This window comes from Hypanus sabinus, chromosome 18 (genome assembly GCF_030144855.1).
Source record: "Hypanus sabinus isolate sHypSab1 chromosome 18, sHypSab1.hap1, whole genome shotgun sequence".
Classification (NCBI taxonomy): Eukaryota; Metazoa; Chordata; class Chondrichthyes; order Myliobatiformes; family Dasyatidae; genus Hypanus; species Hypanus sabinus.
In genome coordinates this window covers 13,438,946-13,464,345 of record NC_082723.1, presented here as the reverse complement: position 1 = coordinate 13,464,345, position 25,400 = coordinate 13,438,946, and the positions used below count along the sequence as shown (strand labels likewise).

The window sequence follows — 25,400 nt, the reverse complement described above, 5'->3', positions numbered from 1 at the left end:
AAAATTCATAATCTCACGTTATGGATTAAACTCCTTATGCCATTTTTCAGTCCATTTCACAAAAATATTGATATCCCTGAGAAGCCTCAAACTAACTTCCAAAACCAACAATCAACAACTCTGTCAATCTTGCTAAAAAGCCAAGGTTGTATGCAAACTCAAGATGTAAAAGTACAAGCAAGGCACAATTCACTCAGAGTCTGCACATTGCCAGAATCTATTCAAAGAAGAATCAAATGCTATGTGAATTACAGGAGTCTGGATTTTTTTTTACATAAATAACACTGAATGAGAGACTACTGTCAAAATTATTTTCCTAGCAACAGAGGAACTGGTTAAGAAATTAATTTCACCCTCCTTTGAAGCCAGGATTGAACAAACAATACTAGATGACAGACTTCTCCACCTCTTGGTTAGATAATTATATAGGATTCTTGGAGCTGACCATGCAGGAAAAGTACAAGAATTTTGATCATACTTGGAAAGTCCATAGGCCTGATGTTCCTACTGCCCAGATCAAGACAGGTGCAAATACAATATAATGAATTAACAGATATTTCTAAGAAAAGGAGCTATACTTCACACATTACGAGAATTCTTTAGTACATTTTCCTCATTTACCTAACAAAAGCAAAAACAAGTTAGGCTGCTCTAAAAGAATCAGTCAATAATAACAGCTGCCATGGGCAATTGACAGTTCTATCACAGCTATTGTTCTATTGCGAAAGAAGCCCAGAGGGAAAGTTATTTTTGTACAGATAAATTATTATGCAGCTTTGCACTGAGGTTTTCATTCTTGTTTATAAAGTTCACTGTTTGCTCAAGGGTAACCACACCATTATTACAGTAACACAGTCACACAGTCAGCTTGCTCACTGAACATCCATGCATAGCTGCAACATTTTTTTTAGAAATATAATATTCAAATCTGCAGGGTCTGAGGAACATTTAAACCTTCCAAAGTGTGCCGAGAACATCTGACTATGTCAATGTCACGCTTTGCTGCAAAGCAAGGCATCAATACTATAGTAACAAATACAAAGGACTGCTCACTAAACAGTTTATAAATCCCTGAGTCACTGATCTCAGCAAACTGAAGTTATAGTTGTCAACTATGTACTAATTATTTTCAAATACTATTAACATGTAGTCATGCAACTGTTAAATTGGCTATGGAAGTGAAACCTAGTGACAAGAGACATCCCAGACAAAGTTCCTGCTGCAAGTTAATATTTAGCCTCTTATGTAAATATACATGTTCACAAGGGAGGGTGGCTCACTATATCTTGCACGTGAAAAGCAGAGACTAAACTAGTTAAACCTTACCAACAGTCTTCCTCTGGTTGCCAGATTTAACTAGTGGTGTCATAAGGACAGTGGAACCACAACTTCTTATATAAATTATTTGGATGAAGAAACCAAAGTGATGATTCCTAAATTTGCTGATGCCACAGAGAATTGGTAGGAAAGCAAATTGTGAAGAGAACACAGAAGGATTCATAGGATATAGTAGACTGATACCTGGAATGATTGATTATCTTATGGGATAGATTGGACAGGCTTGGCCTTTCTGTTCTGTAAATTAAAAGAGCAAGGTGACTGGTGGGGGAAGCAAAATCCTGAGGGGTCTTGACAGATTAAACAAAGAAAGAATGTCCCCTTTTGTGGAATAATCTAGAACTAGAGATCATTGTTTAAAACAAGGATTTGCCTATTTAAAGAAGATGAGGTCAAAATTTTCTATGTCAGTGGGCCTTATGCCTTTGAAGCTTTTCACAGAAGGCATTGGAAATAGCGTTTTGAGTATTTCAGGCAGGGATAGAAAGATTTTTTTAAATATAAGCAAAAGAGTGAAATTACCTTTGATGTGTGGTGATGTGTTCAACTCTAAGTCAATCAGCCACAATTTTTGTGAACAAGAGAACAGATCTGAAGATCAAATGGCCAACTCTTCAACCTAATCAGACTCATAAGACTCCAAGGAAAATATGGAAATAAACACTTGGATGTAGTTAACATCCCCAGGAGAAACAGCAAGGACAAATAGAGAGGAAAAACTGTTTGCAAAAGATACAAGGAGTCAAAATAAAAGTAACAGTTTGAAATTCTACTTTTTCATGAGAGCAAAGCTTTATAAGGAAACTTACCAAGCAGTGTTTTAGGATTAATCAGTCCCAGCTGTACTACAGGGTTGTCCAAAATGGCTTGAAATAATGGACTTTCCACATCAATGCCATTATCCAATTCCTCAGGGGAAGGCTTTCGATCACCCAGCAGCCACTCACACTGAATGATGAAAATTGCTCATTATCAATCAGTTACAAATTTATTCTTTGCAGATCAATCGGTACAGTAACCATTCAATTTTGCAGATTGAGAATCTTTCAATTACAAGACTTTACACCTTTAATATTATAAAATGACTAATTATTTCAAAGATTATACGAATTTTTGCCACAACAAATTCAGGGTCAACAACAAAACTTTTGCTAACGGGTGATTTAAGGAGCAATTTTAAAGCAGGAAATAATAAGGGGTTCAGTGAGGAAATTTCAGACATTGGTCCCTACAGAGTGAAGGAATGGCTGATTAGCATTGGGCAATTACAACTGGGGATGTCCAGAAGGATTGTTAGCCGAGAGGCTGTAGACAGCAAAGGGCCCAAGCAATGGAAACGAGTTTTAAATTAAAGCATCATATACCCACAAGCCAACGTAGGTGATCAAGTTCTAAGGTGATAGGTAAAAAGTACTGGTGTGAATTGGGAAATGATGAAGATAGACACATCTAGCTGGCATCCGCTGTCAAATCATATTCCAGGCATGTTTTAGCTGGAAGAAAATTTATTTATAGCATCTTTTCTTCCTCTTTGGTAGTCCTCAAGGTCAAAGATCCGAGCCCAGTTGTGCAGATTCTAAAGGTTGCTGATATAGCTACTGTGAGACTCACAGAATCTGCCTTAGGAGGAGCAGAAGGTGCCTTATAGTATAAGTGATTTTTAAGAAGTCACTGTCTAAGGATCCACAGGAATCCGTGAAATAATTATACTTTGAGAAAACTTTCAAAATATTCCCACATTCTTTTCTACATTTACCTTGTAATATCTTGCCATAACAAATTGGAATAGAGTATTTTATATAGATGTGGTGTCACACTGCTTGATGAAACGTGTCGACACTTGTGAGCTGCCAGCAGCACAATCCTCTGACCATGTTGGTTATTGATGTAAAACAACACATTTCATGTTTCTCAATGTATATGTGACAGATAAAGGTAATCTTTAATTTTGAACTGCTTCAATGACTCTGAGTCAGACAGCAGGGAAACCTCTAATTATTACAAACCGTTTCATCCCTTTTTTCCCTTTTTAAAAGATGATCACAATTATAGTGTCTCAGAAATCCCCAGAAATATTCTCCTCATTCCAGCCAGGGGAGCTGCAGTTGTGGATCTGCCCAACGTTCTCCCTGTGAACATGTGGTTTTCTCCAGGTGCTCTGGTTTCCTCCCGCATTCCAAATGTACCAGTTAGTAGGTCAACTGCTCATTGTAAATTGTCCTGTGATTAGGTTGGGTTAAATAAGTGGTCTGCTGTGTGATGTGGCTTGTTGAGACGAAAAGGCCTGTTCCATGCTGTATCTCTAAATAAAATTGTAACGTTCCAGCTGACCGGATTCATACACAGCTGCCTCTCCTCTTCAAACTACTACTTCAGCAACCATTCTCTTCATGTAAAACTGAGAGGTTCAACGTTTAAGTAAAACTATTAAACTTAATTCATGAGATTTACTAAACTTCATAGGCTCTGTGGTCAAGCTGTAATCTCACAAAATATGTAAGCATTACTTCAAGGTCAGGGTGGAGAGCATGCAGAGGGAGAAGTGGATGAGGAAGAAAAAGAAAAATTACAGCATCTTAGCTTAAATAACAGGACAAAAACAACAAATCTGCACAAATATTTCCTTTGGGAGCAAAGAGCTGAAATGCTTTAAGAATGTGATTTTCAGTAGTGTGAATAATTTAACAAACTTTACTGACCTAAAATTTCATCATTATCAATATTCCACTAGTTCCAGCCATTTGCTACATTTTGATTTGCAACAGGACTTACCATATTGACCATTATTGCTAATCATTATGCTGGTGAGAGCTTTCATTTTCTCCTGAGACAGCAAACCAACTCTCAGCAGCCAAGCTGTAATCACTAAATTTTATTCTATTTCAGTTGGTATTACTAAGAAATTCAAAAAGGAACAGCCGTAAATAAAACTTTATACACTATCTCAGAATAGAGAAAAATATCATGGCAAGTAAATGCACTACCTCTTCAGAGGGATACAGTATCATGCCTCATACTGACTCACAAAGACAAGCGTATCACCTTTGCTTAAATTATCAGTGACTAACTTTGCACAAACATCATACCTTCCCCACCCCCTTAAGTCAAACAATCTGTTCATGGTTTAGATGAAATCAGTGAAGCAATTATGAATCCAGTGAAAACGAATATAATTAGGTACAAGTATTTGGAGTCAGAGTTGTACAGCACAGAAACAGGCTCACCATGTCTGCTGACCGATGTGCACTAATTTGATTTTTCTGCATCAGGACTGTGTCCTTTCATACCTTGCTAGTCAAGTGTCTGTCTAAATGCATCTTAAACATCGAAGGCATATCAAATTCCACCACCTCCTCTGGCAGCACATTCCAAATATCAACCACTCTGCATTTATAAGACAATATTTTATCTCATTTAATTATCTGCCCCACTGGTACTTACAGCAGCATCTTGTTGGTTGTTATTCACTCTCAATGCATCTATTACTTCTTTTTCATCAAATCCCATTTCCATGAGAGCAATCATTGCCTATCAAAGGAGATACAAATTGAGTGGCAACTGTTTCACAACAGGTATTTCACTTATTTTGACATTACATTCTTAAGTCGATAATTTCAAAAAAAAGCACATTACTTTAATCTTTTCACAGTCTGTTTAGGATTAATGCTTAGTGTTGCTTAACAGCATTCAGAAAAGGAATCTTAAAAACAGTTGTGAAATATCACTAAAATGTCACTACATACCGCCTCCATCAACTCTGTCTGGCAACATGATTCAATTTTATTTTTGACTTTCCCTTTCCATTTCCCACAAATCTGTAAGGCTTGAAAGCCTGTGTAATGAACAGTCACAGGGCAGTGATCAGAGGATTAAGAGTAGTATTAAAGCAGCTGATTCTAAACACTGACCAAGTACCCAGACTCATTACACATCTTTGTTCAATAACACAGCAGTCTGCAGTCCCATCTTCCTCATTTTGCTAGCTAAAACATCAAAGAGTTGGAATGCAGAGCTTTTCAAAGCCTACAACTGACTGAGGGAAAAATGACTACCTGTAACACATCTGTGGCACACCTACTAATATAAATTATACTATACACAAGGAACATTCAACATTCAAACCTTATGACCTCAGCATCGGGGAAGAATTTATTCTACTCACTCTGGGTTCTGGTCGAAATTCCCGTTTCCTCCTAATTCTCTTGAAGATGTCAGTCAGGTCATCTTGCTTGGAAGTTTCAGGAACTGTTTCTGGCTTTGCCTCTTCTGCAGCTGCTCTCCTTCCTCCAGATGTTCCAGGAACAGGTAATGGTGCATCAATTGCTGGGTCTTCTGCATGCTCAATCAGCCACTCCATGGCCTGTGTTACAGACATACTGGAGGTCGAAGGGAAACCCTGCAATTATTGGTACAGCTGGATACAAAGATACTACAGATATTCAAACCCCCACAATGGGGACTGCAAAATTAAGACTCTTCACTACATCCATAAGCTAAATAACTCTAAATTATACAGTTGTACCGGTACTTGAAATTGAAATACAATAAAAACTTAAAATTGGCTAATGATTGATCATTGCACTCAAAACAAAATGTCTTTGTGTACCTAACCCGCTATTTTGACATCCACTCCCCAATTGATAATATAATTGGCATTAGCCAGATGTTTAAAGAACAGCTAGATTTGAGAATACACTGTTTTTGCTCTGTTTAAGGAGCATCAAAATAACAATGTACTACTTAACACGAAACAAAATCACCTTGAGTATTCCAAGTTCCCATATCAGGGCATTTAAAAAATATCAGTATTTCCAATAGCTGAGCTATTGCAACAAAGATGTTTAGAAAAAGCAAGTCCTTTGAAAATGAAATAGTGCCCCATTTACGTAAATACTATTTATAAGGTTCTCTGCTTAAGATACAACATATTCCACAGGGGACTCCAGCCCTGACAGCCTTTCATACACATATATAGTATTAGGAAAAATGGGCAGAACTATGCCCACAATTCCATCCTTTCTTATAGACACACTCACTGATTCAGCCGCAATGCTTTAACTGCTCGACTCTCGGGGAAGCCCATTTCCGTCAGTTGACGTAGAGCTGCCTCATCCACCCGTTCCTCCTCATCCTCATCCAGCATGGCTATGGAAAGGAAGAATATGCTAGCAACAATCACAATAATCCAGATTTTTAGAGCATTCCACAGATTCACTACTCTCTGGCTGAAAAAAATTCCTCTAAGGTCACCCCTCAATTTTGAGGCTATGCCCTCTAGTTCTGGATAACCCCACCATAGGAAACATCTTTCCACATCCACATTATCTAGCCCTTTCAACTTTTGGTAGGTTTCAATGAGATTCCCCCCACATCCTTCTAAATTCGAGTGAGTACAGGCCCAAAGCTGCTAAATGCTCCTCATAAGTTCACCCTTTAATCCTGCAATCATCCTTATGAACCTCCTCTGGACTCTCTCCAATGACTACAGATCCTTTGAGTTAGGGGGCCCAAAACTGTTGACAAGTGTGGCCTGACTAGCGTCTTATAAAGTCTCAGCATCACCTCCTTGCTTTTATATTCTATTCCCTTTGAAATAAATGCCAACATTGCATTTGCCTTCTTTACTACTGACTGAACCTGTAAATGTAACCTTCTGCGGGTTTTGCACAGGGACTCCTTCTTCCCTCTTATCTTTGAACCTACTCTCCATTTAGAAGGTCCGCACTATTGCTCCTTCTACCAAAGTACATCATACATTTCCCAACACTATTCTATCTGCCACTTTTTGCCCATTCTTCCAATTTGTCTCAGTCCTGCTGCAATCGCATTGGCTCCTCAGCACTACTCACCCCTCCACCTATCTTTGTATCTTCTGCAAACTTTGCCACAATGCCATCAATTCCATTATTCAGATCACTGACAAACAATGTGAAAAGTAGCAGTCCCAATACTGACCCCTCAGGAACCCAACTAGTCACCAGCAACCAACCAGAAAAGACCCCTTTTATTCCCACTCGCTGGCTCCTGCCTGTCAGCCATTCCTCTATCCATGGCAGTATCTTTCCTGTAACGTCATGGGACTTTATCTTGTTAAGCAGCCTCATGTGTGACACCTTTACAAATGCCTTCTGAAAATCCAAGTAAATGACATCCACTGCATCTCTTTAATCCACACTGCTTGTTACCTCCTCGAAGAACTCCAGCAGATTTGTCATGCAAGATTTCTCTTTACAGAAACCATGCTGTCTTTGACTTATTTTAGTTAAAATAGTCAAGACCTTATCAAAGACCTTACTAAAGTCCATATAGACAACATCCATTGCCCTAGCTTCATCCAGTTTAGTTACCACTTTGAAAAGCTTCATTAGACATGACCTCACTCAGCCAAAACATGACAACTTTCCTTGATCAGGCTTTAGGCCTTGACAATCCAAGCGATGTTAGATCCTGTTCCCCAGAATTCCCTCCAGCATCTTCCATACAGTGGAAGTAAGGCTCACACGCCTGAGGTTCGCTGGCTTATCCTTGCTACCTTTGAACAATAGAATATTAGCCATCTCACACATGACGCAGCTATTAAAAATATATGAAAATTTAAACATGGAATAAATATCTTCTCTGCAGTTTTTTACTGAATCAGTGGCTTAATCTCCAAAATGATTTGACCAAGCCATTCAAAATAACAAAAAGGCTTGATGAGCTTGCCATCAAATGGAAATGCAAACTCTGTCCCACTCCACTGATGCTACCTGCCCAGCTGACTATCTTCATCAGTTTTTGTTTTCACATAAAAACAAATCAAGACTAATCTGTGAATAATATTTCCAAAACCCAGTTGATAAAAAAATATTCATTATTCTATAATCAATCACATTTTATTACTTCATTAAAGTATCCCTTCCTCCAGATCTGGCAAGGATTTAGGAGGAAGAATTCAGCAAGCTCCACAAATAAGGCTCAGTATTACTTTAAACCCACTTTTGCTTACCCATTTCGCAATGCTTTACATTTTAAAGTAGTCATAGAAATGCACGCTACATGCTTCAACAACAGGACTTTAAACAGCCCTTCATAAATTAGAAATTGTCAAATTTCTTGAATTCTTTGATTTCCACAATCATTTCCTTCAGTGCATAAGGTCTCAAACACCATGCTCATTATATTTGGAAAAGAAGTAACTTCATTTCTTAAAATAGTCCAGTACATCCATAATTGCTACGTAACATTCCAAAAACCCACATGCACTCAGCCATACGATGTAATCAACAGAATGAAGATTTTACTCTCACATATAGAACTATAATGTCTGTTCTTAGGTCTCTCTCGTTGGTCTGCAGCTTAATTTTAAGATGGCATTAATCAAAAATTAATTTGAATTTTCTGTTATTTCCTGAGCTTCCCAAGCTGCTAATTAGTTTTCTTTTAAACGTTTATATTTCAGACGAGGAAAAGTATGTGTATCATACTCCAAAATGACACTGATCAAAGAAATTCAAGGCAGTAGTTTCATTTAATAAAACATCTGGCACTGACACAATGTTACCATTTTACTTCCATGAAAAACTCCAAAATATAAACACTTTCTTACATCCTGTAACATACAAGCTCATTGGGACACAGACCTGGCTCCCAGACTGCTCTGAGAATGCCATTAATGCAGAAAATGGTTTCAGTTCACTTTAATATAGCTCCACCCTTTGGCTTGCTGGCCAAGTACACCTAGTTGGACGGTCTTTGATTGATTCTATTATAGTTATTATTTTATAGATTTGTGAGGATGTCCACAAGAAAATGAAACTCAGGGTTGTATATGCTGACATATGTATTTTGATAATATGAATTTACTTTAAACTTTGAAGTGGAGAAATGTAATATTTTTAGAAAGTCTGTTATTTCCACAAACTTTTTACAAGGTCTTTCTAAGATTTATTTTTTTATATATAAAAGAGTCCCTTGTCACACTACTATGATGTACTACTACTACTATGATGTCACACTACTATCTTTAAAACAGAATAATGAATATCAGAAAGCACCAAATACCCCAATTACAAATGCCATTAATTCTGATAATTCAGTTCAATTGTCTTCAACAAAAAACTTTGTCTTTAAAATTTCATTTGCTCCTAATCTGTACTAGGAGATAACCTTAGAAAGTACATTTTTTGTGGTTAGAAAACAAAATTATTGCCAGAAAGCAGACCATTACCTTTTCTTAAACAATTGATAATCTTACCATTTGCCTTCTTAAATAGTTCAACAGCATCTGGATTTAGCGCTAGCAGCTTCTGTGCCACTTCTATTAGCGAAACAAGGATTTTCCTGAGTTCTGTCTGAAACTAGAAATGCACACTGGTTTATAATATATTTTCAGTTAAATATCATTGTCTGGCTGAACAAAAGTTCAAAAAGACATATTTTTAATGCACATCTGGTATATTTTCCAGTAATGCTCAATCACATCCTGCTGTTATTCATCTAGTCATTTCACATCACAAGCTCTAGTACTCAGATAAATATCTATACCAGTTCATCTGCTTCTACTTAGTCCGTCTTTAAATTTCTTACCTTTGCACAAAATGACTTTTAAAATTTTATTGCTTGCAACAAGGCAACTGACTGCTTATTCAATAATTAGTGTTAGAAAGCAGACATGGTCATATTTTGGTTTTGCTTTTCCCATTATTTAGTGCCTCTGTGATTATAATTCAAGCGCTATTAGCCCTACACTCTCCCTTTAACACTTCCTGCAACTGATGATCATTATTTTGTAGGGCTGATTTCAATATTGCTCATCAGATGGAAATAATGCGACAAGACAGTTAATTAATATCAGATGGAAGACAGTCCTTTCCCAGTTTACAATTTTGTAAGCCTTGGCAGCAAGGTCTCCCAATAGACAACCTTGGTTCAGTCATAAATACTGGAAACCAATATTAAACATCCTTATAAGGAAAGTTGCCTTAGCTTTCCTGCCTAATGAAAAGCATAGAGAAAATTTTGTAATCAGAGACGCAAGGGGTCTTGTGAGTCCTCATGCCGGACTCCCTGAAGGTTAACTTGCTGGTTACATTGGTGGTAAGGAAGAGCATTCACTTCACGAGAACTAGAATATAGAAACAAGGCATACAAAGCATTAGTCAGATCTTATTTGGGAGTACTGAGAGCAGTTTTGGGCCCCTTATCCAAGTAGAGATGTGCTAGTATTGTAAAGGGTTCAGAGGAGGTTCACGAGAATGATTTCACGAATAAAAGGGTTAAAATACAAGGAGCATTAGATGGCTCCAGGCCTGTATTCGCTGGAGTTTAGAACACTGAGGGAGGATCTCACCGAAACCTATCAAATATTGAAAGGCTTAGATAGAGTGGGCATGGAGACGATACTTCCTACAGTGGTGCTGTCTAGGACTAGAGGGCATAGGTTCAGCATAGAAGGACATCCCTTTAGAACAGAGCAGTACAACAACTTCTTTAGCCAGGACATGGTGAATTTACGGAATTTATTGCAACAGACGGCTGTGAAGGCCAAATTCTTGTGCATATTTAAAACAGAGGTTGATAGGTTCTTGATTAGTGAGGATATCAAAGATTACTGGAAGAAAGCAGGAAAATGAGGTTGAGAGGGATAATAAATCAGCCATGATAGAACAGTAGAGTAGAACTCAATGGCGAAAGGGTCTAATATGATCTTGTTAGGAAGTATTCTGGAGCTATGTGAATACAGCAGATATTAATTCAAGCAAGAATCAGTCTTTAATTCTAAATGTAAATTGCAAGCAGTAGATTGAAGTTAAAAGCACACCTTGCAAATAAGTAATTGTCTGTGGAGCAAAGACTATGAGATATGGTTTACTAAATGATGACACTGCAACTTTTGCACATGCATCAGCCGAACGTTAAAACAATGGACGTTAATTGGCCTGTATCAATCCTATGGGTTTAGATCATTTGTGTCATTGTAATCAAGTTCAAGGAAGCCTGCAGATAAGAATGATACCATCACTTAGATCGCATCAATCACTGGGCTCTCAGCAGTCAGAATGTTTTAGAAAATTTGTGTTAATTACTTGCTCCCAGCAAAGCTGTTTGAACCTTCAGATGAGTCTATCAATTACACTGCTTCCATTGTAAATATGCAAGTCAAAAGAACCATTAGTCAACCCAAAGTATTGAAGTAAATAATGTCATTTTAAGTACTGAAACTATATTGCATCACCTACTGTTATCTTTGATCTTAAGGGTATAATGTAATGTACTTTTGAGTTTGTCAGACTCTACCAATAGGGGCTCCAGAAAAATGTCTATGATGATGAATAAAGACTTCTATATCACTAGCTTCAGTGTCTCTCAGGTGACTTAGGGTTCATAGTCTGAGTTTTATGGTCTAATATTAAGTAAATCTGGGCTACAAGAGACAACTAATTTCTTAAAGAAAATCTGTATGGCACAACTGAGCAGAACTTTCCCTCTGGATGTTGCAGGACAGCTACAGGCTTCCCTGCAAGAAACCCTCTTTTTGTGGCTTAGGAACCATTCCAATAATCCGGATGACAGCATCCTGCTACAATACAAGTAATTTTTTGTCACCATCTGTTGCTTATTAAATTTGAGTTGGAAAATACACTCATGCTTCAGCAGTTAAAAGTCAGCCAGAATACAGGTGCATTTTTCAGGAGCTTTACAACTGAGCTTTATCAAAACAAACTCAACTTAACAATGGTAATCATTATAATGCATTATCTTATCTTGGTATTATTAAAATTCATATTCAAATACCGAAACAATTACTTTGGAAACAGCCTATACAAGCCCATCAACTGTATCCTCTTGCCAGCTGTTGGGGTGGATAGGAATTTATCCTGACCAAAGTAGATCAGAATCGTGCAGAGAAAAGGTAATTAAATGTTCAGTATCGTACATCTCGCAGGTTGTGCTGAGTGACCATGCGATCAGCCTGTCGTGCAGCAAGTTGAGCTGTCACCTTCATGATGGCCTCCTTATCTGGTGCCTTTTGCTCTTGTTTTTTCTGAAAGCAAAGGGAAATCTCATTGTATCTGACTATCATTTGAAGGTGTGTTACAGACTATAAACTACTAATACAATATCATGGCTGAGCAAAGTCAGAAGTACTCATTTATCACTCCAGAAATAAATCCTTATCTTCCCACAGGAAATATGAAGAACTATGTAAAAGCCCCTAGTTCACATTCAGTACTCTCCAGTTCAAGATGAACCCAAAAATTAAGTGCGCCAAGATGACAGCAAATTCTTTGCGTGACATGGCAAGCAATCCTTAGTGATATGAAACCACCAGTGAATTGGACCATTGCTTTCATATATTTTACCCTAAAGGCATTGTACATCATTTCAAACAAGTGGTTTACCTTTTCTTCAGCAGAAACATCAGCCATTTTAGGAGGAGCAGCAGGGGCCCGCTTTTTAATTAACAATAAAACATCTAGAATAAAAACCAAAGGTGAAAATGAATATGCAGATAAGCGAACAATTGATAGTAGATTATCTGAACACATTACTCAGTCATGTCACCAGACTACAACAAACAAAGCAGGATAAGAGTTAATGACATTATCCATTTAAACCACAGGAATTACCTAGAGCAGTTTACACTACTGTATAATGTTTATTAGGCCATTAATTTTACCTGGACACTCAATGGTTCACCGTAGACTTAGGTTTGATAAGCAAAAGATTTTCAGATGTTGCAAATCTAAAATAATAACAGAAAATTCTGGAGATACTCAGCATTAACTGTCTCTTTGCAGACAGTGCACAATCTGCTTAGTGCTTCCAGAGTTTTCTATTTTTATCTTAGTTTTGAAGTAGTGATCCTAGATATCTAAAGTACAGTAACAATACGTTTCCACCCTTTTACTGCTGACTTCTAACTATTTTCTCTGCAGGGTTAGTTTGTTAGCTTTCCATCATTTACTTTAACCCTGTGATCATTATTGATCTTAACATCACAGACATTAAAAATCAACTGTGACACTTTCCCCAAGCAGTAAAAAACAAGAACCTCAGATAATTCTGAGTTACCTCAAGAATGCCCTTGTTTTTGGACTGTTTGTCCACTCCCATTAGGGAGGAGACTATGTAGCATCCACGCCAGGACCACCTAACTCAAAAAAGCAATTTCCCCAAGCAGGAAGGCTGATCAACACCTCCATCTAGGAACCCACCCCTCCACAATCCCACAACTATAATTTTCTAACAGAGTTACCTTATTTAAACATTCCTGTGCCTAGCATCACTTTATGGACATACAATCAATGTGTAGAAGCTGCCTTTTTTTGTGTTCTTTGTTTTATTAGTTTTTTGAATGTTGTGTCAGATCTAAAAGTCATTTTGTTCTTCTTCACACTTGCATACTGAAAATGCTCCTCTTGAATCTACTGAAGTTCTAATATCATTTTAGATAGATGGTCTCACTTAAAGGATTCCTTATCTTGGCATTTATTGTTATTTATTTATATTTGCATTTGCACAATTTGTTGTCTGTTGATCCTGTTTACAGTTACTGTCCTATAGAATTGCTAAGTATGCCCACAGAAAAAGAATCTCAGAGTTGTATGCAGTGATATCTACTCTGATCATACATTTTATTTTGAACTTTACTTAGAACTTTGACCAAGGAACAAAGGTGGGCCTTTCCTATTTAGTGTGGTTCAGCTACTTACAGAAGAAAAGCAATGCTACAGAGGATAATTTAGACCACTGTTTTAGTGCAATCTTATGTATACATTTTTCTTCAATCACACTATTCAAAATCACCACTCAGAAATGAACAGGCCAAGATTAGCATCTGTCCAAAACCTCCAGTTAAGACAAGAATCACTTGTGGTGTGAGAGGACATTCATCAAACAGAATAAAGACATAACAAACCTTCCCCCAGCTCAAAAATTAGAACTCCTTTCTCAGCAGTACTGCCAAATACTGCTTGGAATTCCAAGATGGCGGCACGACGCAGCTTGCAGCAGCCACTCCGAAGCTGATTATCTGTTATTTGTGAAGTGGGGTGCCGTGCACAATCATAATCAATTGAAAACGGACATGGGGGCACGGAGGAACATTGGGAAATCTCCAGGAAGACCTTCTTTGTTGCTGCTACTACTGCGAGTCCAGGACTGTGCTGGGAAGAACAGGCCCCCAGTCCTCGGGGTCGCGTTGCCGATGGCCGTCTTAATACGCTCAGCAGAGGATGGTGCTCGGAGAAGCTGTGCCGGAGGGGATGGTCGTCAGCTCGATGGTTCGACGGACTCGGAGTCCGCTGCGGTCAGGTCGCTTTCGGTGTGTGCTGCGTCTGCGAGGCTGGGTTCGACGGAGCTTTCGTTGTGTGCTGTGTCTGCGAGGCTGAGTCGGGTGGTGCCGTGGAAGTCCACAGCGGGGGTATTCCCTTCTGCTGCCAGCGTGGGATGGCGAGTCTGTTGGGACCCTGGGGACTTGTGGAAACTGTGTGGCGATTTCTTTTGAACTTATAGTCCTTTAACATCTTTGGACTATGTTTACTGTGCCCATATTCTGTTTTTTTTAATCAATTATGCTATTGTTTGCACTGTTGTACCTATATGGTTTTAGTTTTTGGCCTTGTTTGTCTGGTGGATTTGGAGCTCCTTTCCAGGGAATGCCCTGAGACGGTAGCGCGATATTAATACGCAGCAGCCTCTCCGGATTCTGGATTGGGGATTGCCAAACGTTATGTGGATTTTCTAATGTAGTCTGTTTTGTCATATGCTTTTGTGATATCATTCTAGGGGAACGTTGTCTCATTTTTTAACTGCATTGCATTTGTGATTTCTAAATGACAATAAACTGAATCTGAAAATAACAGACAAATGTTCAATAACAAAACTCACCATTACTCCCTTCCCCACCACCAAGGCAAGAGGGAATGAGTAAATGAATAAAGTATTTTTGTACACAATTCCTCTTTTTAAGGAATAGCGTGATTAGACCTTTAACCATGTCAGTGTTATTTTTTGTACTGTGGCGACCCACTTCCTAGCGCACTCGAACCGGTTCACAAATAGCCAGCGCGCCGGCATAAAGGCCAGTTCCAAAAGGGCGCCAGGTCTGCTTCACCAACAATGGGAAAAGCTCGCGCAGGACTGTGAGTACGTGCCCCCTACAGCATCTGCGCCCGGGGAGGGCGGGATCAGGGAGGCTTTAAAGCGAGGCAGTGAAGTTCGAATAAAATCTTCTTTAACTGCAGTTTACCGACTCCGTGTCGTTATTTCAGCGCTGCGTGTAGCACACCGCTACAATTGGTGACCCCGATGGTCCAAACGATATTTGGACCGGAGATGAACAACGCCACATCTGTTCGTGCAGTTTCATTGAAACTGCCAAGCTTCTGGACGCTGCGACCTCACCTGTGGTTCCAGCAAGCAGAAGCCCAATTCCACGTTCAGCAGATAACCTCAGAGGACACACGTTACTACTACATGATGAGCTCCCTCGACCAGGACACAGTGGCCCAGGTTGAGGAGTTCGCACAGTCTCCCCCAGCGGATGGCAAGTACACGGAATTCAAAGCCCTGCTCATAAGGAGTTTCGGACTCTCACGGCGCGAGCGGGCTGCCCGTTTACTGCACCTGGATGGTTTGGGAGACAGACCTTCATCGGCTTTAATGAATGAGATGTTGTCTCTGGCCGGAGGACACAAGCCCTCCCTCATGTTTGAGCAGGCATTCCTGGAGCAGCTGCCCGAGGACATACGCCTGCTGCTGTCCGATGCGGATTTCAGCGACCCCCGGAAGGTGGCAGCTCGGGCGGACTTGCTGTGGAACGGCAAGAAGGTGAGTGGGGCGTCTGTCACACAGATCACCAGGCCACGCTCCCAGGAGCAAACCAGACCAGGCCTGGCCACAGAGCCTGCTAACCCCAGAGGCAGGGATGAAGAGCCCAAAGAACAATGGTGCTTCTACCACCAGTGGTGGGGCGCAGAAGCCCGCCGCTGATGGCTACGGCAGCTGGCCATCGGGATAGCCTCCTGTATGTGTGGGACAAGAGGTCGGGATGCCGTTTTTTGGTCGACACTGGTGCCAAGATCAGCGTCCGATGAGTTACAACCCTGAGGGCTGTGAACGGCAGCACAGTAAGGACCTACGGCACCCAGTACGGTGCAGCTGCAGTTCGGCTCCAGCCGGTTCACGTGGGACTTCACACTGGCCACCGTAGCCCAACAGCTTCTGGGTGCAGATTTTTTGCGGTCTCACAGCCTACTGGTCGACCTGCCAAGGAAGAGACTGGTACATGCTAAGACTTTTCAAACGTTCTCCCTGGGTGAAGCCTGGTCGCCAGCCCCTCACATTGACACCTTCACTCTGTCCGGCAACGACTTCACCAGGGTCCTGGTGGATTTCCCATCCGTCCTGGCACCGCAGTTCACGGCAGCCATGCCCCGTCATGGCGTACAGCACCACATCCCGACCCAGGGACCACCCCTCCACGTCCGTGCTCGGCGGCGTCCCCCGGACAAGCTCCGACTGGAGGAGTTCCAGAGGATGGAGGAACTGGGGATCATACGGAGGTCAGACGGCCCATGGGCCACCCCCCTGCACATGGTGCCCAAAGCGACAGGCGGCTGGAGACCGTGCAACGACTACCGCAGGCTGAACGAGGCTACAACACCGGACTGCTACCCTAAAATTCAGGACTTCAGAGCAAACCTGCACGGCGCATGGATCTTCTCCAAGGTAGACCTCACCCGAGGATACCATCAAATCCCAATGCGTCCCCAAAACGGCTCTCATCACCCCGTTTGGCCTTTTCGAGTTCCTCCACATGCCGTTCGGCCTGAAGAATGCCGCGCAGACGTTCCAGCGGTTAATGGACGCGGTGGGACGCGACCTGGACTTCGCTTTCATCTATTTGGACGACATCCTCAAAGCCAGCAGCAGTCGTCAGGAGCATCTGTCCCACCTCCGTCAACTCTGCTCCCGACTGAGTGAGTACGGTCTTACAATCAACCCCGCCAAATGCCAGTTCGGACTCGATACCATTGACTTCCTGGGCCACAGGATTACTAAAGACGGGGCAACCCCTCTGCCCGCTAAGGTAGGTGCGGTCCGCCACTTCCCCCGACCCACCACGATCAAAGGCCTTCAGGAATTCGTGGGTATGGTAAATTTCTACCACCGCTTCCTCCCTTCAGCTGCCCGAATCATGCGCCCCCTGTTCGCCCTGATGTCGGGTCCGGGCAAGGACGTTACCTGGGACGAGGAGTCCGCCGCCGCTTTAATTAAAATGAAAGAAGCCTTGGCAAACACCGCGATGGTAGTGCACCCCAGAATGGACGTCCCTACCGCCCTCACAGTGGACGCATCTAACACGGCAGTCGGTGGGGTACTGGAGCAACTCATTGTGGGTCGCTGGCAACCCCTGGCGTTTTTCAGCAAACACCTGCGACCACCCAAGCTCAAATACAGTGCTTTCGACCGGGAACTGCTGGCGCTCTACCTGGCAATCCGGCATTTCAGGTACTTCTCAGAAGGTAGGCCCTTCACCGCGATCACAGACCACAAGCCGCTTACCTTTACGTTCACGAAGGTGTCCGACCCCTGGTCGTCCTGCCAGCAGCGCCATCTGTCCTACATCTCCGAGTACACGACGGATGTCCAGCACGTCTCGGGAAAGGACAATGTCGTGGCAGACGCGCTCTCTCGCCCTAACATTCATGCCCTTTCCCAAGGGGTAGACTTTGAGACGCTGGCAGACGAGGAGATTCCTAGTTACAGAATCGCAGTCTCCGGTTTGCAGCTCCAGGACCTCCCCGTAGGCCCAGGTGAGAGGACCCTACTCTGTGACATCACCATTGGCCAACCCCATCCCGTTGTCCCGGCAAACTGGCGGCACCGTGTTTTCGACTCCATTCATAACTTACTGCACACCTCCATCAGGACAACTGTCCGGATGGTCTCCAGCAGGTTCGTTTAGCACGGTCTCCGCAAGCAGGTCAGTGAATGGGCCAAAACGTGCATGCACTGCCAGACGGCCAAGGTACAGTGGCACACAAAAGCTCTGCCGCAGCAGTTCCACCCCACCCACCGGTGTTTTGACCACATTCACGTGGATATCGTGGGCCCCTGCCAGTGTCGCAAGGAGTGTGGCACCTCCTGACTATCATGGACCGGCCCACAAGATGGCCAGAGGCGATCCCGCTCACCGACACCACCTCTGAATCTTGCGCCCGGGCACTGATCACCACCTGGTGTCCCGCTTTGGTGTACCGGCCCACATTACCTCCGACAGAGGCGCCCAGTTCACCTCCAGCCTGTGGTCAGCTATGGCCAGCCTTTTGGTGACACAGCTGCACCACACAACTGCCTACCACCCACAGTCGAACGGCCTGGAGGAACGTTTCCACCGTCACCTAAAGTCGGCTCTCATGGCCCGCCTGCGAGGAGCTAACTGGGTGGACGAGCTTCCCTGGGTCCTACTCAGCATCCGCACGACGCCCAAAGACAATCTGCATGCCTCGTCGGCCAAGTTGGTGTACGGCGCACCCCTGGTCGTCCCCAGGGAGTTCATACCAGCCCCAAGGGGGCACGAGGAAGAACCCGCAGCAGTCCTGAGCAGACTACGCGAGAGGCTCGGCAACCTGGCCCCTATACCCACTTCGCAGCATGGGCAGAACCCGACCTGCATACCCAAAGACCTGCAGAACTGTAAGTTTGTGTTTGTACGAAGGGACAGGCATCGCCCACCGCTGCAACGGCCCTACGAGGAGCCATTTACGGTGCTCAGGAACAAAGGGTCCACGTTCATGCTGGACATTGGGAGGAGAGAGAAGGTTTTCACGGTGGACCGACTCAAACCGGCCCATGTGGATGTGGCGCAACTGGTCGAGTTGCCGGCACCGCGGCGCAGGGGCCGACCTCCCAAACAGGGTCCGGCCCAGACTGTGGACATTGGGGGGTGTATCGCCGGTTCTCGGGGTGGGGGGGGGGTTATGTGGCGACCCACTTCCTAGCGCACTCGAACCAGCTCACAAATAGCCAGCGCGCTGGCATAAAGGCCAGTCCCAAAAGGGCACCAGGTCTGCTTCAAAAACAAAGGGAAAAGCTCGCGCGGGATTGTGAGTACGTGCCCGCTACAGCATCTGCGCTCGGGGGGGGGGGCGGGATCAGGGAGGCTTTAAAACGAGGCCGCGAAGTTTGAATAAAATCTTCTTTAACTGCAGTTGACCAACTTCGTGTCATTATTTCAGCGCTGTGTGTAGCACACCGCTACAGTACCTCTTTTCAGGTTAGCTCTGCAACTTAACACCCTTTCCTTGTGCATCTTGTCACCTCACCATTTAACAGTTTCCTGCAAAACGAGTCTATTCATTTCCTACAATTTCTTTAAGACCATAAGGCACACACAAATAACATATACAGCTATCCAGTAACATCAAGGGCTGAAAATGGAGACAAACTCAAAAGCAATACTTAAAAGGGTTAATTATGTAGCTAAATACAGCTTCAGTGCTGCATTTAAGTTTGCTGATAATACCACTGTTGTTGGTTGAATCAAAGATGGTGACAAATTGGCATATAGGATGGAGAATGAAAATTTGGTTGAGTGGTACCACAACAACAACTTCTCACTCAAATTCCGAAAAACCAAAGGGGTGATTATCAACAGCAGGAAGAAGCAGCTGGTGGATTGGGGTGCTGAGAAGGAGGGAGGAGTCAGTAGCTTTAAATTCCTTGGCACTAACTTATCAGAGGTTCTGTCCTGGGCAGTGCCTCCACCTTCTTAGAAATTCACGTAGATTCAGTATTTCACCAAAAGCTCAGACAAATCTAAATGCTTGCATCACAGCCTTCTATAGCAACACCAATGCCCAGTAATGTAAAAGGCTACGGAAAATAGTAGATACAGCCCTGTGTATCCTGCCCAGCAGCAAGTACAGTTGCATGGTGTGCTGCCTCAAGAAAGCAGCATCCTTCAAAGACCCCTGCCATTCAGGTCATGCATTCTTCATACTAATACATCAAGTACAAAGTACTTGAAGCCTTTGGTTCCACACAATCAGGGTCTGGAACAGTTATTACCTTATAACCATCTGACCCCTGGACCAGCATAGATAACTTCAATCACCACTACTCTGAACTAATTTTAAACTCAATTTAAAAGACTCCTTACAACTCATGTTTTCAGTATTATTTTTATTTGCATAGTTTGCCTTCTCTTGCACATTGGCTGTTTGTCAGTCTTTGTCTATGACTAGCTTATCCATAAAATTCTATTGTACTACTTTTTTCCTGTTAATGCCCACAAGAAAATGAATCTCAAGGAAGTATAAAGTAACATATGTGTACTTTGACAATTTTACAATGAACTTTGAACACTTTTCATGTTTGGGCAACCGAGTTAATCAGAAGACCCAAACCACTGAAGTACAGTCACCATCAAGTCTTTGTACTTTCCATGCATCCCACCTCTAGATACCCACTTTTCTGGAAGTTATCAAAGTAGGATTAGAACCTAAGAGTGAACTCCCAAGCAAGCTTCCTTTATCAGTATTTGAACCTTAAAAATGATGAATTGCTACCTAAAGAAATTGACTCCAAAGATCCTTTCCATTCACATAGTTGTGCTGAAACTCACCTTTATCCTGGAGGTTTTCTTCAGCCACAGTCTTTGTGTCCGACAGGACCCTCTCTGAAGAAGCATGAATGAGCTTGTGGTGTGTGACTGTCTTTGGATCTTCTAATCCTCCCTGTACACACTGCAGGATATGCCAATAAATGAAAAAAGTGATCTTAACTCTTAAAGATACACCACAGTAAACATTACAATACAGGCCGGAATTGCATCCTTTAATGCTGAATCACTATCTGGCACTTACTAGGCTTAGAGCACTGGCTGCAGGATAAAAGAAAGATTTTTTTTTAAAAACAGCTAAACCAATGCTGCATTAAAATATTTATAAATTTTGCCTGTTTTCTCTTACTCCTCAATCAATTGGTTCTTCAGCAAAATATATATCTATGGGTAGAGGGAACCTGCTGCAAGTGATGCTCAGGAAGTGTTCTATCCACAGTTGAAAGGAATACATGTCATGCAGTGGACCTCCCATGGATTTAAAGGCTTGTTCTGTATTTTCTCTGCTTGGACTGAGGCTAAGAATGTCTCAGGCAAGCCCAACTGACATTAACCACTCAGCTGTTCATATTCATCTCACACCATGTCTTATGTTCTTAAGACATTATCTCGTATTACCACCACACTTTGCAGTGCCAATGCGGCATATTACAGCAGTGTTACATAACTTTCAAATAATTTACCGGGAAAAACAAATCTAAATTTGACAATTGTGTTCAGATGCTTTCTCCATAGTTGTCACAACTGAAAATTTCACATACTTGTTATTCTTCAATTGAGTACAGTTGATACACACGCATTAAAGAATCATCCAGATATCAAATACTCTCATCAAAATATTAAAAATATGTAATGATGGGACTCCACTCTCTGGCTGGCCTCCAAATATCAATATAGTTGGCCCTCCTTATCGTGAATTCCACATGCACAAATTCAATCAACCGCGAATCGCAAAAACCCGGAATTGCTCTTCCAGCACTTGTTGTTCAAGCATGTGCAGACTTCTTTTTCTTGTCATTATTCCCTAAACAATGCAGTATAACAACCATTTTACATAGCATTTACATTGTATTAGGTATTTTAAGTAATCTACAGATGATTTAAAGTATGCTTGGGTTATCGTAGATTTGGATCGAAAAAAATCGGAAGTTCTCTTACTAAGTTGGAACAGGTACATCCGGTATTATTTAGCATCAGTTATTCAAACGTTTGCCTTAGTGTATAGTATATATTATACCTTTCTATGCATATAAAGCACTTAAGAACGTATGTTTCAGCGCCGGGAACGGAAGTTCTCAGGATTTGGGACAGATCGTCCCCGAGCGCGCTCTCCATCGTGCTGGGTTGATGTGGAGGATCAAAAACCCAAAACCCCAAAACCCAATAATTAAACCACTGTGTTGCTTAGTAATAATTGTAGCTTTGATCGGGGCAGAGCCTTTCTCACTTTATCTTTTAAAATTGTTCCGATCGTTGACCGACGTAGCCTAACTCATTTCCAATGACCGATGGCGTTTCACCTCTTTCCGATCACTTTATTATTTCCACTTTGTTTTCAATCATTATTGTGATTATTTTCGCGAACAGAAACATAGCGGATTCAGATCTCTACTGCCAGGTCTTAAAGTCCACCGCACTGAGACAGGTTAAATAAAGTCTGGGGTTCCGCTGGGTCCTAAGATCCACCGCATTGAGACAGTTTGAATAAGGGACTTGAGCATCCACGAATTTTGGTATCCATGGGGGGTCCCACAACCAATCCCCCGCGGATAAGGAGTGTCAACTGTATCCAATTTTTAACACGTACTGCTATTGTCTCATCTTTGCTACCAGAATCCTATGTCTAACACCACCATTGGAGTTGCTATGAGTGATGAACAGACCTGATGGACAATGGGGCACAGAGTTAACCATTCCCAACCCCCCCCCCCAAGAACCACGAACTATTACTGTTGTTATGCTGACCATGAGACACGCCAGGGAGAGAAAAACAGGCAAGAATATCAGTGACAGATAAGAGAGAGGGGGAAATTGCTGATTAACTGTATTGTGACTCTTTTTTGAATTATTTACTGTTTCGCTGCAAGGACAATAGTTTGCTCATAAACATTCCTCAGTGGACTGAAGGAGTGGCTTTATTTGATGGACACGGTCATTCAGGAGTGATGGATAGCTGAGTCCCCATGAGTAGGGATAAAAGACAGGTCTGGAGAGACACCCTCCAGACATGCCAGTGGACACTGATTGAGTGTTGGAACCCACAAGAAAGGTGGGGGCTTCGAAGACCGAACCAGGAGGTCGGTCAGTAAGGCTATCAGTGTAAAAGCAGTGCCAGTGGGGACTTGTGTGTGTGTCCACTCATGACAGAGTGATGAGTCCACCACAGAAGAACGGTCTAGCAGAAGGACGGAGAAGTCATAACTCAATGACCACACCAAAACGACGGATTAAGAAAGCAAAGGAAGGTTTGCCTGACTATAGCCGTTACATCTCGCTCGCTCTCTCTCCAATGATTACAATACAACAACCATAACTACATCAGCACTCATGAACTGAACTGAACTTTATTCTTTTCTATGACAATTTATTTACCCCTAGACATCAATAGAGCTTGTTTATTATTGCTTATTATTATTATTCCTGCACTTTTAGGTTTATTACTGCTAACTTGTTTTATATGTATATTTGCATTATTAATATGGTTTTTGCTTATTTTTATTAATAAACACCTTTAGTATGGTACCACCAGACTCCAACAGATTCTTCTTTCTCTGCTGGTTAGACACCCAGTTACAGGGTACGTAACAGAGTGTCTTTACCATAAGTGGAGTAGTATTTCCAAACACCAGTTGTCAGATTCCAAAACAACTGAGAACGGTAATGACTATGACACTGCTAACATTAGGCAAACTTTAAGCACAGTTCAAGAGGCAAGCATAGTTTTAATTTTTCCATTGAAGACAGAGTTCTAATCCATTTACAATAATGGGATATTTTTTTTATAAAAAGGTCAGTGAATAAAAACATTCATGTTCCAGTTTCTCTTCCGAGACCGATTCCCCACCCTTTCAAAGAAACGCAAGCACTATACACCAAACATTTAGATAACATAACCTTAAAACAGTAAACAGGTAACATTGCTCACATTTCTTCTCTTTTCAACTAGTCCTTCATTATCTACCATCAACAAACTCTCTCCAAAATAAAATCAAAGCACTTGTCTTTTTGCCAATGACCATTTCCAATACTGTTTCTCCAAAGTCTTATCGGCTGCCAAACCTGTGATCTTCTTTCCAGGAAACAAGCTTGAATCCTTCTAACCAAAGACTCACACAAGAAAAGTTACAAAAGATTTTGTCATTCTGATAAACTAACCTTCTAAGTTCAAAGTAAATTTATTATCAAAGTACATACATGTCACCATATACAACCCTGAGATTCATTTTCTTTTATTGGGGGCACACTCTATAAATTCTTAACAGAATAACAACCACAATGGAATCAACAAAAGACTGCACCAGTCTGTTCAACCAGTGTGCTGAAGACAACAAACTGTGCAAATATAAAAATAAATAACAAGGATAAATAAATAAGCAATAAATATTGAGAACATGAGACAAAGAGTACTTGAAAAATGGGTCCACAGATTGTGGGAACATTTCAATGATGGAGCAATATGCCCTGGTTCAACAGCCTCATGTTTGAGGAGTGATAACTGTTCCTGAACCTTGTGGTGTGAGTTTGAGGTTCCTGATAGCAACAGTGAGAAACGAGCCTGTCCTGGGTGGTGGAGGTCTCGGACAATGGATGCTGCTTTCCTACAACAACATTTCATGTAAATGTGCTCAATGGTGGGGATGGCTTTACCAGTGATGAACCTTCTTCCACCTGCCCCTCTGCAATTATCCATTTGGCAGCAATGCACTTGACTTGGTCGCTTTCTTATTGATCCAGTCAGGCCAAAATCAATTGCAACCGTTTCTGTTCACGTCACCAGCCTCTGCCAAGAAATTATCCCCCAGCCCCTTCCATTTCTTATTTATAAGCTCTCCTATGGCAATAGTTCTTGTACATATTCTGCTTCACACATTATGTAAACTATTAGGCAATGCATCAAACATAGTCTTCAAATAACTAGAAATCTCCTCTAGCTGACTATCAGCAAGGTCAAAGACATCACCACAGCTTTTGGCCATTAAGTCCATTCCCTAGTTGCTGACTCCATTATCCCGGGTATCCATGTATGAATCAGGTTCTTCACAATCCATGACCATTCATCAAGGTGAAGGATTTGAATGTTGAGATGTAATGCTAGTTATGGGCTAACATGTAATGTTAAGACAACGGAATGGACAAAGTTACTGAGAGAATTGAACAGAAGAATTGGCTACGATGAGGCCACTCTCAGGATGGAGGAGCAACACCTTTATTCCATCTGGCTAGCCTC

The 25,400-nt window shown here is 41.9% G+C and overlaps 1 protein-coding gene across 2 annotated transcripts in view; it reads right to left on the bottom strand.

Moving 5' to 3' along the window:
• The window catches only part of ubac1 (UBA domain containing 1), a 52,125-nt gene that overhangs the window by 13,187 nt on the left and 13,538 nt on the right, over positions 1 to 25,400 (bottom strand). The window contains exons 2-9 of one of the 2 annotated variants that reach the window (XM_059993681.1): positions 20,957 to 21,077; positions 12,723 to 12,796; positions 12,257 to 12,364; positions 9,575 to 9,677; positions 6,375 to 6,483; positions 5,501 to 5,714; positions 4,780 to 4,866; positions 2,148 to 2,286 (exon numbers count right to left, since the gene is read on the bottom strand). In XM_059993681.1, the coding sequence (XP_059849664.1) occupies positions 2,148 to 2,286; positions 4,780 to 4,866; positions 5,501 to 5,714; positions 6,375 to 6,483; positions 9,575 to 9,677; positions 12,257 to 12,364; positions 12,723 to 12,796; positions 20,957 to 21,077 (955 nt within the window). The remainder of the gene's footprint in view (positions 1 to 2,147; positions 2,287 to 4,779; positions 4,867 to 5,500; positions 5,715 to 6,374; positions 6,484 to 9,574; positions 9,678 to 12,256; positions 12,365 to 12,722; positions 12,797 to 20,956; positions 21,078 to 25,400) is intronic. The other variant, XM_059993682.1, reaches the window with a different exon arrangement.